At 34.9% G+C, this 14,105-nt stretch overlaps 2 protein-coding genes across 5 annotated transcripts; one reads left to right on the forward strand and one right to left on the reverse strand.

The window, feature by feature from the left end:
* On the reverse strand, positions 771-1,710 carry LOC109728573 (scarecrow-like protein 15; the record flags this gene model as incomplete). Its single annotated transcript, XM_020258995.1, is given in 1 exon segment — positions 771-1,710. A coding segment is annotated over 1 exon segment (686 nt), but the record flags the coding sequence as incomplete, so codon positions are not given.
* LOC109728476 (autophagy-related protein 8f) lies at positions 8,529-12,875 on the forward strand. 4 transcript variants are annotated; one of them, XM_020258884.1, is made up of 6 exons: positions 8,529-8,640; positions 9,048-9,089; positions 9,204-9,259; positions 11,299-11,351; positions 11,788-11,906; positions 12,177-12,875. In XM_020258884.1, the coding sequence occupies exons 2-6, from the start codon at positions 9,053-9,055 to the stop codon at positions 12,284-12,286; spliced, it is 375 nt and encodes a 124-aa protein (XP_020114473.1). In that variant the 5' UTR covers positions 8,529-8,640; positions 9,048-9,052; the 3' UTR covers positions 12,287-12,875. The 4 variants fall into 4 exon arrangements, with proteins under 4 accessions (XP_020114473.1, XP_020114472.1, XP_020114474.1 ...); XM_020258883.1 differs by having other exon boundaries at positions 8,597-8,751; XM_020258885.1 differs by lacking the exon at positions 8,529-8,640 and adding an exon at positions 8,758-8,852.

The raw sequence follows: 14,105 nt of genomic DNA on the forward strand, positions 1-14,105 counted from the left end.
AAATGAGACTAAAAATTATGGGAAAAACAATGATGCCTATTTCATGCAAATTCTGTTCTAAATTTAAAGGTGTAATTACAGTGCAATTTGAAGGAGAAAAACACAGTATTAAATTTAGGCCTCGTTTGGCATTGTTGCCCTTGTTTTGTTTTTTTCAAATACTTTTTCTATATAATTTGATATTGATGGTTAGTTAACTTGTGATACACTCTTGCCAAGTGATGGATGACAACTTATTATTATTTTTTTTTATAAAAAAATGAAAATCTTGGAAGCAAAAAAAGTTGCATCCAACCTTTTGTCTCAGGAAAACGGCAACAATACCAAACGATGCCTTAATTTGCGATTATCGAAAGAACACGCAGTCAGAGTTCTAAACTAGAGAGGTTCCTTCAATAAGCAAATAGATCAGTTAGTAAGTGAAACCTAATTGCAATCTTTCATTTTTTCCAGGGACCACAAATCGAACATCAATTTCAAGAACAATACTCAAAAATTGGCACAACAAGCACAAGCCAACTAGCATATAATTGCAACATCATTTCATTCATCAAAGAGAATTTCTCACAAATCTAACTTTTTCACAAACTATTTACGCAACATTAGTAAAACAATAAATGGAACTTAACAGCTTATCACATGCAAATAGCCAAATATTGATATATATTGTGTTAATACTGTGTATTTGAAGCAAATAACCGCACTTTTCTCGACAGTGAGATGCAAGTTTATGTACATAAATTAAACTTAATTCTCTATTTTCATATTAATTAGTATAATAAGCTCTAAATTTGATATAATTGTGACCACACTAGTTCACTAGAATTAGTAGTACAATATACCCCAACTCCAATGCAGACCTTTTTTTTTTTTTTTTTATCAATCTAGATTCCACAATGTTAAATTATGTATTAGGCGAAGAGATAACATTAATCCACAAGGAGAAAATAAATGCCAAACAATTCTAAGAAAATATAATATAGGTGCTCGACGAACTGCCTAAGAGAGAAGAGAAGAGCCATTATCACCTCCATGCCGAGACCGATACGAGCTCTCTGCCGTGTTGCCAACAAAGCACGAGCGCAGCCTCACGCTGCTCCACATGGAACCCCCTGATTGGGTGCCGTCTCAGCAGGCACTCGGCCTGCGCCTCAGCGAGGTTGCTCAATTGGACTGGCACGAGCCCGGCCGAGGCGAAGAGTGTTCGCCATGTCATCTTCTTCTCGGCGGGCGACCGGTCGTGAAACCCGAGCACCGCGTTCTCGATCCGCGGCAGCAATATGAGCCGCTCGATCATGTCGGCAATGTCGGGGCTCATACCGGCCGCATCAATTGATTCAAGAAGGGCCGTGGCGGATTGTAAGGAATTGAACACATGGCGGGCGAAGGAGAATTCGCCGCCGCCACCGCCGCCACATAAATGGTTTACGGAGATTACGAGTTTCGGATTGAGTTGCTTTATAAGAGGGAGGAGGCTTTGGATTGGGAGGTTAGCGGTGTGGCCAATCGGGAGGTTGACGAACACGGACTCATCGAATTGGCCGGAGACAGAGCGCAGGACTTGCGGGTCGAAGGCGTCGAGGGCGACGGCATTGAATTCGAAGGGGACGCAGCACTCGGCGGCGAATTGAGCGAGGTTATCTCTCACAAGCCGGAGATCGAACAGGTGGTGGGCGGCGACGACGGCGGTGATTCTGAAAGCAGGGAGAGCTCCCGGATCAATGCGGGCCAGCGCGCGCCGACTCCGACGTCGAAGTCGACGACGTGGACGGGATCGGCGGCGCCACTGAGGCGGTCGAGGAGGGCTTGGACTGCGGTGAGGTCGGAGAAGTGGGGGACGGGGGAGACGTCGGCGAAGGCCTTGCGGGCGCCGAGGTCGAGGACGGGGTTCAGGGAAGGAGGAGAGAGGGCGGGGGGAAGGAGGAGGCGGAGGAGGGCGCCGGAGAAGTGGAGCGCGGCGCGGAGCGCGGCGCGGAGCGCGGCGGAGGGGAGGTGGTGGTGGTGGTGGTGGTGGTGGGAGGAGGAGGAGGAGGGGAGAAGCCGGGGAGGCGGTCGAGGACGGAGGTGGGTTCGGAGTCCGGCGACGGCGCCTTTCGCCGCATTTTATTGCTATGACTACTTGTGCTGTCAGTAGGAGGATCAGTATATATTCTGCTGCTGCTGCTGCTGCTGCTGCTGCTGATGACGTTCATTAACAAGATAGAGGATTCTGGATCCGACACATCAGAATTGTTGGTGTTGGTGTTGGTGTTGGTGTTATTAGAACTGCTGTAGTTGTTGTAGAACATGTTTCTTCTCACCTATCTTAGCATGCATATATACAAGTATATACTACATACAACACAACCCTCTCTCTCTCTCTTCTTAATTAATCTCTTTCTCTTCTTTTGAGCTTTTGTTAAGAAGATATAGAGAGAGAGAGAGAGAGAGAGAGAGAGAGAGAGAGGAGAGAGGAGGGTGGGGGAAGAGATGTAGGAGGAAGAGAAGGAAAAGATGGGAGGTTTGTGTTGTTGTTTTCGCTTTGCATGAATGTGATTGGCTCACTAGTGTGTGTGTATATATATATAAAATTAAGTGGAAATTAAAGTGTAATTTATGAACATAAATTAACTGGAAATTATAAGAGCACAACTGTAAAATACTATTTTAAAATTATATAAAATAACTAATTATTTTTAAAACTTAAACTAATGCAATAAGATATTTTTTAAATTCTATATTCAAGGAAAAGTAAGGAATGTAACCTCTAAATTCCCATCTTTCCACATTGGTAATCCTCCCCCTCTCTCTCTCTCTTAGTCCTTTAGGGTTAAGTGGTTTCTGTTGGGTTATAATACTTAATCCAATAGTTAAAAATGATTAAAGAAATTGATCTAAAAGCTAAAAACTTGATAGCAAAATGAAGCAAATACTATTAATAGTATTCTAGTCCATCTCTCTCTCTCTATATATATAGAGCCTGACTATGATATTTTTAAAAGCACAAAGTATTTGATACTTGTAAGTTTTCCGTCGTTAGATCTACCATTTTTATCTGTTAAATCATTATTCAACAAGTCACCCAATCAAATCTAAGGACCTACTATTATCCTAATAACACATTTCTTAATCTAANTTTTTAAATTTGATTTATTTTTATGCGTGTTTTCAATTTAGTTATATTGTATATATTTTTTATGTGTTCCATAACAAATAATTTAATGGATACCCAAAATTTAAAAATTTAAATTGATTCTAAAATTTAAATTAAAAGTTTGAATTTATGAATCAAACTCAAGATTTACACTTTTTGTCCTTAAATTGTAAATCATGTGATACTTCGGTCCTTAAATTATTTTGAAGTCAAAGAACCGTGAGTCGTTGACTGATTCAAATCAAATAAATTGAAATATTGATTACTAAAATCAAAATTTTGAAAAATTGAATAGTCGATTCAAAATAGTCCATAGCTAAAATAAGTTTTGTATATTTTTATTTTTTATTTTTTAAAGAAGTTATCATTCCTCCCCACGCTTATACAACCTAGCCAATTATGACAAAAATAGAGAAGAATCTATTGAAATATCTAATTATATAAATTGTGTTCAAGAAAATAAAATAGAAATTAAAATCCATGCAATGCCCTTAAATAATGGTTTTTACTTCATAGACATAAAAACATATCTTAACTTAATAATTTAGGGTCATTAACGACTGTTTGAACTTGCAACCTCGAATACTAACCATCAAATCCTTCGTCACCTGTGCTAGGGACGATCAGTCTCTCAAAATAAAGCTTAAAACTTTCGAGCCTGTGCATAGAAAATTTCTGTGCACTAGATAATCTTATCGCTCATTCTGGGTGTGATATATTATAGATGTCTGATGTGGATGGCTGGAATATATTTCAATACTTAAAGCGGTGGAATCAGCCAATGCACATAAATTTTTTGTTCACGAAATTATAAAAAAAAAAATAAATTGCCCTAAAAGTTTTAGCCACAACTATGTATTCTTGCTTACTTTGGGCTCTACATCTCTAGCAAGCCTTCTCTAAAAAGTACTTAATTTGTAAATTAACCACCATTAATGTTAATAAGCAATAGTTTATGCATGAATACAACTTTATCTTGCTTGGCACTATCTATAGATGACCTTTTCATTTCCTTTATAAACCTTTTTTGGTGGTAGTTGAAGTTATTTATTGCACTCTTTGGCATTTTAGTATATATTGTTCTTTTCATTTTAAATTGGTATAATATCCTCTCTCTCTTTCTCTCTCTAAAATGTGGAGCATCTAAGGGCCTGTTTGGTTCATCGAAAAAGTGTAAAAAGGTTTTGAAGAAAATTTTTTCATGGAAAACTTTGTTAAATTTTTTTTGCGTGTTTGGTTTGAAGGAAAATAAACATTTTTGAAAATATATATATTTTTATACTTCATGGAAAACTAACATTTTCCCTTTTCGAACTTCTTTAGAAAACAAAAACACTAATTTTTTATAAAATATGAAATAAAGTTTTTCATAAAATTTATTTTTCATAAAACAAAACAGACAGAAAACTGAAAACTAGTTTTTTATAAAAAAAATTATGCTTTAAATTTTTTTTTTTTCACACTTTTTCGAAAAACTAAACAGTTCCTAAAACTATACCAAACATGGGAGTGTCCCCTCCTTGTCCATGGAAAAAGGAAAGGATTATAATTAAGAAATATAAAAACCATTATTTGCATTTCCTTGTGGAACAATGTTGGATTAGTTTATGACAAGCCCCATGTGATGATGCCTAGCAAAAGCACCATTACATGAAGTGGAAAGTGAAATCTCCCTTAGAAAAGATATAAAAGAAAAAAAGGAAAAAAGAAAAAGACTCAATTTATTTCTCTTCCTTTCCCCTCTAAGGACACCCTACAAACCAAGCAACATAACAAATTGCCCAAATAAAATAGGTTAAATGTATGAATGAGTAAAATGGTCATTTAAAAGTAATATAGATTTTTTATTTCCTTGGGTTAAGAAACTAATTAAGTGTTCAGTTGAAAAGTACAAGGACCAAGTCGCAATATTCAGATAATAAGGAAGCTATTCATACATTATAGAAACCTACTCTTGGTTATATTTGTTAGCGGGGCAGTGCTATCTGTACTCCTATAAAATAAGTATGAGATTTACACCACAGATAATCAAATGTTCACATCGATATTTTATTTTTTGTTATACTAAAAAAATTTTCACAGAAGGTTTCTAAATTCTCGAACCATGGGGTGTAAAATATAATATTTTAAAAATCGGGTTGATAAGCAATCCGAAATTGTTACTAGGTTAAGAATCACTAGTTCAACTAGTGGGGCAACCACTGGTTAAACTAGTACTTCAGCATGATGTCATAAATATTTAATTATTAATTTTAATTTTATTATATATTACTATTATTATTATTTTAGTTTTATTTTTAATTATAAAATATTAATTTTTAGACCAAATTAAGTAGATATAAGTTTTCAACTTTCACTTTTTATAAGATTAATCAGTGTTAATAGAAAATAAAATCAACTAAATTGATTTTCAACTGTTGAATTTTGATATGACCTAATCAAAAGTGGTTTTTTGAAGTTTTTAATGATTGAACTGTCGGTTCTAACGATTGAAATCAATTTTGAAACTGATCCGGTTCAAAGAATTAAATCTAATTGCTTTATAGACTGGGTCACACTCAAACCAATCAAATCAGCCAGTTCAACTTGATTTCTAAATTATTGGTAAAAAATCTACATCCTATAATAGAGTATAATAGGATATACAAATAGCTTTTTTTTTTTTCTTTTTTTTTTTGTTTTAATTTGTACCTTTCTCTACAATATATAGATAGGGAAAGGGAAAGCTACATACTACATACTAGGACATGTCCCCTTCTCAAGTCATAAAAATAATATCTTCTTTGTTTGCTTGTTTGGGGAAGCAATTAAAGAGTATTATAATGATAAATGGTAACATAGAAATGGATTTAAATAAATGTAATTAAATAGAAATGTGATGTACATTAAGGAAAGTATACAAGTACATGTTCTTATTTTATGGAAAGTGTAATTACACATTTAAGTGACTAAGTTTTGATGCACTACAACAACATAAAAATTTTGTCAAATATGCATGCACCAAAGTACACATCTACATCACTAGCACTTGATGATCTATAAAATAGGGATAAAATAAGGTTAATTAAGGATGTAGGCTATGTGATGTAATATATATCATTAGTGAAGTGCCCGTACTTTGCAGCGCGATAAATAATTATATATTTAAATTTAAAAAAACTTAAGAAATAGATATTGAAAAAAGTGTAGACATCAAATATATTAAAAAATAGAAGATAGAAGGGATGATGGAACTTTTTTAGAAACCATTTTTAAAAATAAAAAACTATTGTAAAAGAAGGACAATAAACTTTAAAACAAATCATGTATCTCTACAAATTTGAAAAAAACTTTATGTGTTCCTAAGAAATTTGTAAATCTTGCCAAAAAAAAAAAACTTTTGAGTGGTCAAACACTCTAGTATTTAATTTAATGGCTATTTATTATTATTATCCTTAGTATTACTACATGACAATAATGATAATGGTAGTATTGTGTAATGACTATTATAATAATTGTTATTGTATATAATAGCGATGATGACGTCAGCAATGACAATGCTAATGTAGGGCATATCGACAGAGAGTGTGAGAGCGGAGTTCACGATAGTAAACACAGCAACGGTGGTGTAGCGTTGTGGTATCTAGAGATGATAGCAACGGTAGTACGACAACGACTGTAGTAGCTGAAACAATACGAGTGGTGCACTGACAGCGGTGACAATAGTCATCGGCAAACATGCCCCGGCACCGACGATTTTGTCGATTCAGACACGTACACAGACAGCTGAACGGACAGAGCCTCTCATGTCCGTCCAATACTCCACAAAATAAGTATATTAAATTTCACATAGAAAAAAATAATACAATACAGTTTTGCGCGAGGGTATATCACTAAATCGAAAATGTATACTTAACTATTATAACATTGGACATTCACATTTTACATATGCTTTTTTTCTTTGCATACAATCTCGCAGAGGATTAATTGCCAATACATTTAATATAGTGTGTAAACCGTCGAGATGCGATAAATGCCAAGGGAGAGAAAAAAAGCATATGTAAAATGTGAATGTCCAATGTTATAATAGTTAAGTATACATTTTCGATTTAGTGAGATGACCTCGTGCAAAACTGGATTGTGTTGTTTTTCCTGAGTGAAACTCATTGTACCTTTTTTTTACGCCTTGGACGGACAGAGAAGGCTCTGTCCATTCGGCGGTCTGTGCGCATGCGCGAACCGACCAAAGTGGCAGTCGCGAAGCGTGATAGGAGTGCTAGGTTACAACAAAAGGACAAGAGCGCTAGGTTTACAACCCACTTTTGGTTGTAATCCTATGATCACAACCCTAATCCAAATATTACAATTTTTCTTAGGTCCCCTTTGGTTCGGGAATAACGAAAAAAAATTTTAGCCCTGGAATAGCTTACTATTTCAGGATACTAAAGAATAAAAGTAAATTTGTGTTTGATTTTAATGCTGTTATACCTAAAAATGACTAAAATTATGTTTTGTTAATTTTATTCAATAGCAGAGGATAGTGAAAAAAATGTAATAGTTGAATTTAACATAAAATATAATTTAATAAAAATAATAATATTATATAAATATTTTATTATGAAAATAATAATGATATTTAAAAAAAATTATTATAAATTNCATATTTGCAGGACTATTAAGTGCGTGCGTAGCAAAATATAAGTTATTTTAAAGTATATATTAGATATAGAAGATTTTGATTAACTTATGTAGGAGCACACTTGCTATATATGTTCGGGTTTTGATAATGCACAAAGAGAAGGCTATTGATATGAGGTTTACTGGGCCCAATTGAAATTAGTTTTAGACCCAAAATGAACATGAAAAATGATCTAAAACCCCACCATCTAAAGAGCCCATAAAATTAGGGACGTCGAGTTGGATTTGGAGTGAATTTTACATGAATTTTACGAAAAATCCAAATCCGAACTGTTGGTTTAAATGGGCCAGTATTTCGTCCTGTGGCGAAAGGCTGGGTTAGGCGGAGTTACTTTCGAAGTGGCGTGAGGCCGGGTAGGCTGAATCATGTTCAAAGTGGCGTGAGGCCGGGCGGGCCGAGTCACAATTGAGACCTGTGGGGGTTATATCTGTACGTCTTAAATGAATTAGTTACGTATTTCTAACCGCTCGAGCTTGTGGGATTAATGGTTAGCGCCAATGATTCGACACGAATCTGACAGCCGAACTTGAAATCTGAATCCGAATTCCATAAATTTTCAAAATTCATATCTAAAATCAGATCGGACCAAAAACCAAAAATCAAAACCGGAACCCGAAATACTTAATTCTCTTTACCATGTTTATAATATATTCATTTTAATCAAATAAAATCAAATATTTTATTGGATTAATTAAATAATTTTTATACTTGAAAAAAAGAGTATTAATTGCATATTTAATGGTTTTTTTTTATTTTTATTTTTGGCTCCTCAATCTCATAGCAGTTCAAATGTCCTCATCCTTTTCGTTGGCAATTTTTTATTATCTTGGTATAAAATAAAATAACGAAATTGCTCCAATTTTTCCTCTTTTTTCTCTCCAATTAACCACCCAATTGAACCAAATACTCTTCAAATTTCTCTCCTTTTCCTTCAATTTGGGTTTGTTCTCCCTCTTTTTGATCCCAAAATTCGATTTTTCTGAATGGGCTTTCTCTAATTATCCTTTTTCCCTTCAATTTCGATCCCAATATTGGATTTTTGTAAATGGGTTTTCTCTAATTTTTCCTTCCATTATCCTATTTCCCCTTCAATTTCAAATTTTTTTCCCCATATTTTGATCCCAAAATTGGATTTTTCCTACATTTGTATGTGTTTTCTCTATTTGTTCCTCTTATCATGATGTGTTTGAATTCTTGTGATTTAATTTGTTTTCTTTTCATATTTTCTCATCGCAGGGTAAATGGCGAGGAGTTCTTTTAAGTTAGAACATGAACTTGGTTTGTATTTTTCTTCTTCTTCTTCTTTTTTCCTTTTCTTTTTGAGAAATTGCAACCAAATTTGACTAATTTGTTTGATTTTTTTCCATTTTTTTTTTCCCTACTATTATGCAGAGAATAGGCGTGCGGAGGCCGCGAGGATCAGGGAGAAGTACCCAGATAGAATCCCTGTAAGGGTTTTAATTTTTCCTTTGTTTTGATCTGCTCTAGGGTTTGTTTCTTGATTACATTGTTGTTCATGTTTGCTGTTATTGCAGTGAAATGTTTAGTTCTTGATTAATCAGAATTAGGGTATATGGATGATTCAGAAAATTTTAGCCAGTTATTGTGGGAAATTGTGATTGCTTAGTATTCAAAATCATCTGCTTTTCATGTGATTCATAGTTATCAAACATGCTATTATGATTTATGATCGACGTGTTAATAGTGGCTTCTCGAAGAATCATTCGGATAAAATTTTCGACTAATTTGAAGGTAAAAACACCATACTCTCCTTTTGTCAAAAGAAGTACTGTTTAAGTAGAACTGTCCGAGGAAGCACTAACAGCTTTCCATCACCTGAAAACTTTTGGTTGCAATAGAAGCACTTTAGATGGAGGGTTTTTTTTTTTTTTACTTTCGGCTTCTTGAAACTCATTTCAGCTTCTCATTACAGTAAAAGATCCAGAAATTTTCGTTTATACTTCTCGGAGTTATCGTTCCTGCTTTTATTATAATGTTGCTTTAGATGTTGCGGCTACCCCTCGTACGAAGGTTCTTGCTCTTGGTCAAAGAGCTCTGTTGTTATCTTCTTCATATTATTCTAGAGCGTATATTTCTTGACAGTCCCAAACTTCTTTCCTGCGAATCTACTTGTAATTGTTGGTCATTGTGATTCCGTGTTGTTCTAAACAGATCACCCTGATCCTAGGGCTATCGGAGAGGCCAAATTCTTGCCCTATAAGAGTTATAAATATATGGCCTTTAAGAGTCCAAAGTTGTCGCATACTTGATAAACTGTATGTTGTAAGTTTGAAACAACCAATTAATCAAAAGGCTTTAGCTGGTAGAGAGTGGTGTTTTTACTTTTTAATATTTAACAATCTCCCGCGAGTCTGAGCTTGAGATGTGAACTTGAATTAAATGGAAGGAAATTAGGTGAAACTAAGGGTCTTACCTGATTCAAATTCACATCTCCAACTCTGATACCATGTGAAACAACAGATTACTCTAAGGGCTTAAGCTGCCGGAGAATGGTGTTTTTATATTTCTACATTCGACAATAAGTTAATTGAGGTTGAATCCTCTGATGTTTTTGGCATCATTTTTGTCCTTTTTGCTCTCTGTGTCATTGTCCCGACTCTTAATTAAGATTTATTATAGATGTATGCATGTCGAGGTGGGTAGATGATACAAGTGAAGATATAGAAGAATCTGATGGTTGGTTTCATCCGAAGGGATTTTTAGGAATTGTTAGATAGTGTTGAACAATATTTAGGGCTGCCGCAGAGATATCTATGTTCCTTCTCGCTTGAAGAACAATGCTTAGTATTTCGTTAGATGTTAGTGTGGGCTAAACCTGGAAATGCTCATACTTTTGATATTGCCGTATTACGCAAGAAAACTTTTTTAAGTCTCTTAACGGGAATTATGAACGAATTCTGCGAGGACCGTATTCAACACTTTCAACTCGGTTTACCTAGATAACTTACTTTATTTAGGACCCATTTGCTATTGAGAGCTCTCGACGTTTAAGGATGTGCTTCTTCACTTCCCAGTGGGACTGTAGAAATTATATCGTAGAAGAATCATTGCGATTTACAAAACGTGATATGTTTTACAAAAAACAAGAGAAATATTTTTCCATCATGCTTTCCCACTGAAGCGAGCGATTCTTTAGGGTCAGGTTATTCACCCAATCGAGAATGGCTATATTGTTCTATCATTTAGGTCTTGTTTATGGGCACACAATTTATTATGCTTCTCCAACTAGAATGAATCACGAAGAAATTTGACACTAATTTATTTGAAAACCACTTCTGATCTGAAGAAGTGCGATAAGAAATAATTTCTTCTTTACGTAAAATTTTAAGTAGCTTTTAAATTGAAATTTCTCCTTTTTTTTTTTCTTTCTTTTCTTCTTTTTTAGTCTCTCATCGAGTAATTTCCGTTTGTATCTCAATGAATCTGATATCCGAGTTCTGTATATAATCAATCATTGTTGTTTTAGGTGATTGTGGAGAAGTCAGAACGAAGTGATATTCCCAGCATCGACAAGAAAAAGTAAGCACTTCTCGGATAATTCAATTTCGGTTTCTAATTCCCTTTGTATATTCGCAACGAGACTTTATCTTCAGTAACGATTTTGCGGATTTATATTTACTTGTGTTCCCTACCTCGACGGAAATTTCATCTACAGTCAACTTATTTCCTCATCGCGTGATTTGTTTTACAATTTGGTTTTTCCATTGGGCCATTTTTGATGTTGACCAGTGAAATTTCACATTTTCTTTAAAGAACTTTATCTATTTCAGTTCATGAAATCCGATACAACTACGGGTAGTTTTTGGCAAATTGATATTGATTGAGTTCCCGACAACGCAGCGGTGAGATTTTAAGTGCTGTTGAACAAAGTACTTATTGCCGAGGGGTCCTATTCTTTTTTCTCTTCTTACAACCATAAACCTCTATTCATGGACACAACTGCGACAAAATGCAGGTATTTGGTCCCTGCCGACTTGACAGTTGGGCAGTTCGTCTACGTCATTCGCAAGAGAATCAAGTTAAGCGCGGAGAAGGCCATTTTCATTTTCGTCGATAATGTGCTGCCGCCTACCGGTAATCGCTCAGTATATGTAGAAGTTTCAAATTAGAGATTCTGTTATTGTGGCTCAAAGACTCATTTTAACTCGTAACTATAGTAAAAGCTCTCTCTCTCTCTCTCTCTCTCTCTCTCTCTCTCTCTCTTTTGGTTTGCCGAACTTCTAAATCATGACTGTTGCTTCTCGGAGTAGAAAAACTGTTCAAAAGACACGCCAATTAGTTACGTAGCTAAAATTATGAGCACATATAATATTATTATAATGTAATTGGTTTTGCTTGCTCCAGGAGCTATAATGTCGATGATATACGACGAGAAGAAAGACGAAGACGGATTTCTTTACGTCACGTACAGTGGGGAGAACACATTCGGTTTCGAAGGTTTCGCTTTAACTTAGACTTTGAGCAGGCACTCGAAGCCATACTAACGAGATCTCAACCATCGACGGCATTTCATGTTGCGTGAGTTATGTTTTGCCATATATTAAGTTTGTGAAGTTACCTTCTGTATATAGTTTATCATGCAGTTTATGCGAAGATCGAAACTCGAAAATGATGTTGATTAGATCAAAACTGAGTCGGGCTCGAAAAGTTGAAACCTGTGTGGAATATTCTTGGTTTGTGTGGTTTGGATTTGACGGCAACGCCGCATCAGTTTTACGTCAGTGGCAGTCGATGGTGTGGTAGCGATGAGAATACCACCTCGTCAGCGTTCCGTCAGCAGAGCTCGATCGGCAGAGCTTTGATTGTAATAATTCAGAAAGTTTGAACTGGAAATGATGGTAAGTTAGAGCTCGACGATCTGAGTGCCGCTTGCCCAATTGTTTGAGGATCATCTGGCGCGATTTTCGCCTTTTGCAAAAATACCAAGTTCTTATCTTATCTGATCAATTTATTCCGAAGTCGAATCCAATGTTGATAGCAGGGAATAAGATTCTTGCATGCAATTAAGCAAGCTTTATCAGCCTGAAAGAAGTTGTTGTTGTTGTTGTTGTTGTTGTTGTTGTTTTTTCATTTTATCTTATTTTACCTTTTTTGTGCGGGTTTGAATCAGATGTCTATTTTCTATCAGATCGATCTTTTGTAAACAACTGCGGCTCTAGAGCTTCGGTGACCGTGCCTTCCACCGCATAGTTTAGTGAAATATGGGCCAAACAGGGCCTTTCTTGGATCTGAGCCTGATCCTAAATTACATTGAACGGTATCGATAGTCGATTCGAATACTTTTCATGTATCAATATACAAGTTTAACACTTTTTTTATGCATTAATATCCCAGTTTAACAGTGGTTCAAATTTTTTGTAAAATAAAGGTTAAATTACTGAAAAATCCCTTATAAATACCCTTTTTTGACTTTTCCCCCCTAACCTTAAAAACATGCATTTTACCCCTTCAACATTTTAAATTATTGCTACCTATTACTCAAAAAAAAAAAAAACATTTTAAATTATTGCATTTAGTCCTCTCTGTCAGGGTTCCATTACTATTTCGTCTATTTCTTATAATTTATACAACAGCGCAATTTGATCAGTTTGGTCTGTCCATTAACATGGTACCTCCTAAAAATATTTCTGAAATTTTAAGGTGGCAAAATATAGATTTTTAGAAGTTAGGAAGGAAAAGTGAAAAAACACTCTTCCCGTGTCTGTTTCAAAATATTTTGATAGACCGAAAGATATTGACTTAAATTAAATGCGAGAAAATTAATAATGCTAAAAATCTGACGGAGCTCGAACTCAGAGTCTCATCATCTAGTACCGTGTTAAATTAAGCAACATAATTATTATTCTTTGAAAACATCAAGTCATCGAAAAAAACAACGTTTTTAATATTTATATTCAACAAGAAACACTTTCACATGCACTCTTTTGTCCAAAATCATTTCAAGTTCAATGAACCCATTTACTAATAAAAACAAAATTGATCAACCTTTTAAAGACAACACAATGTCATTAATTAAACATCACATCTTTCTCATGAGACATTCATTATTGAACTTAAATTAGGTTAGTCAAAGTCTTAATCTAACCACTTCTCCCTCCTTGTCTCCTTAATTGGATTCATGTAGGATCAAAAATGTTACATAAAAGCATATGTCATGCTTGTGCCTAATTAGGTTACAAATCATTCTCAACTAGCATTTCTCATTCAAAAAGTGACATAATTATTATGGGTACTAGTTGTTGTAGTTTGAATCTTGTATACATACATATATAT

Source organism: Ananas comosus, linkage group 24 (assembly GCF_001540865.1).
Source record: "Ananas comosus cultivar F153 linkage group 24, ASM154086v1, whole genome shotgun sequence".
NCBI lineage: Eukaryota > Viridiplantae > Streptophyta > Magnoliopsida > Poales > Bromeliaceae > Ananas > Ananas comosus.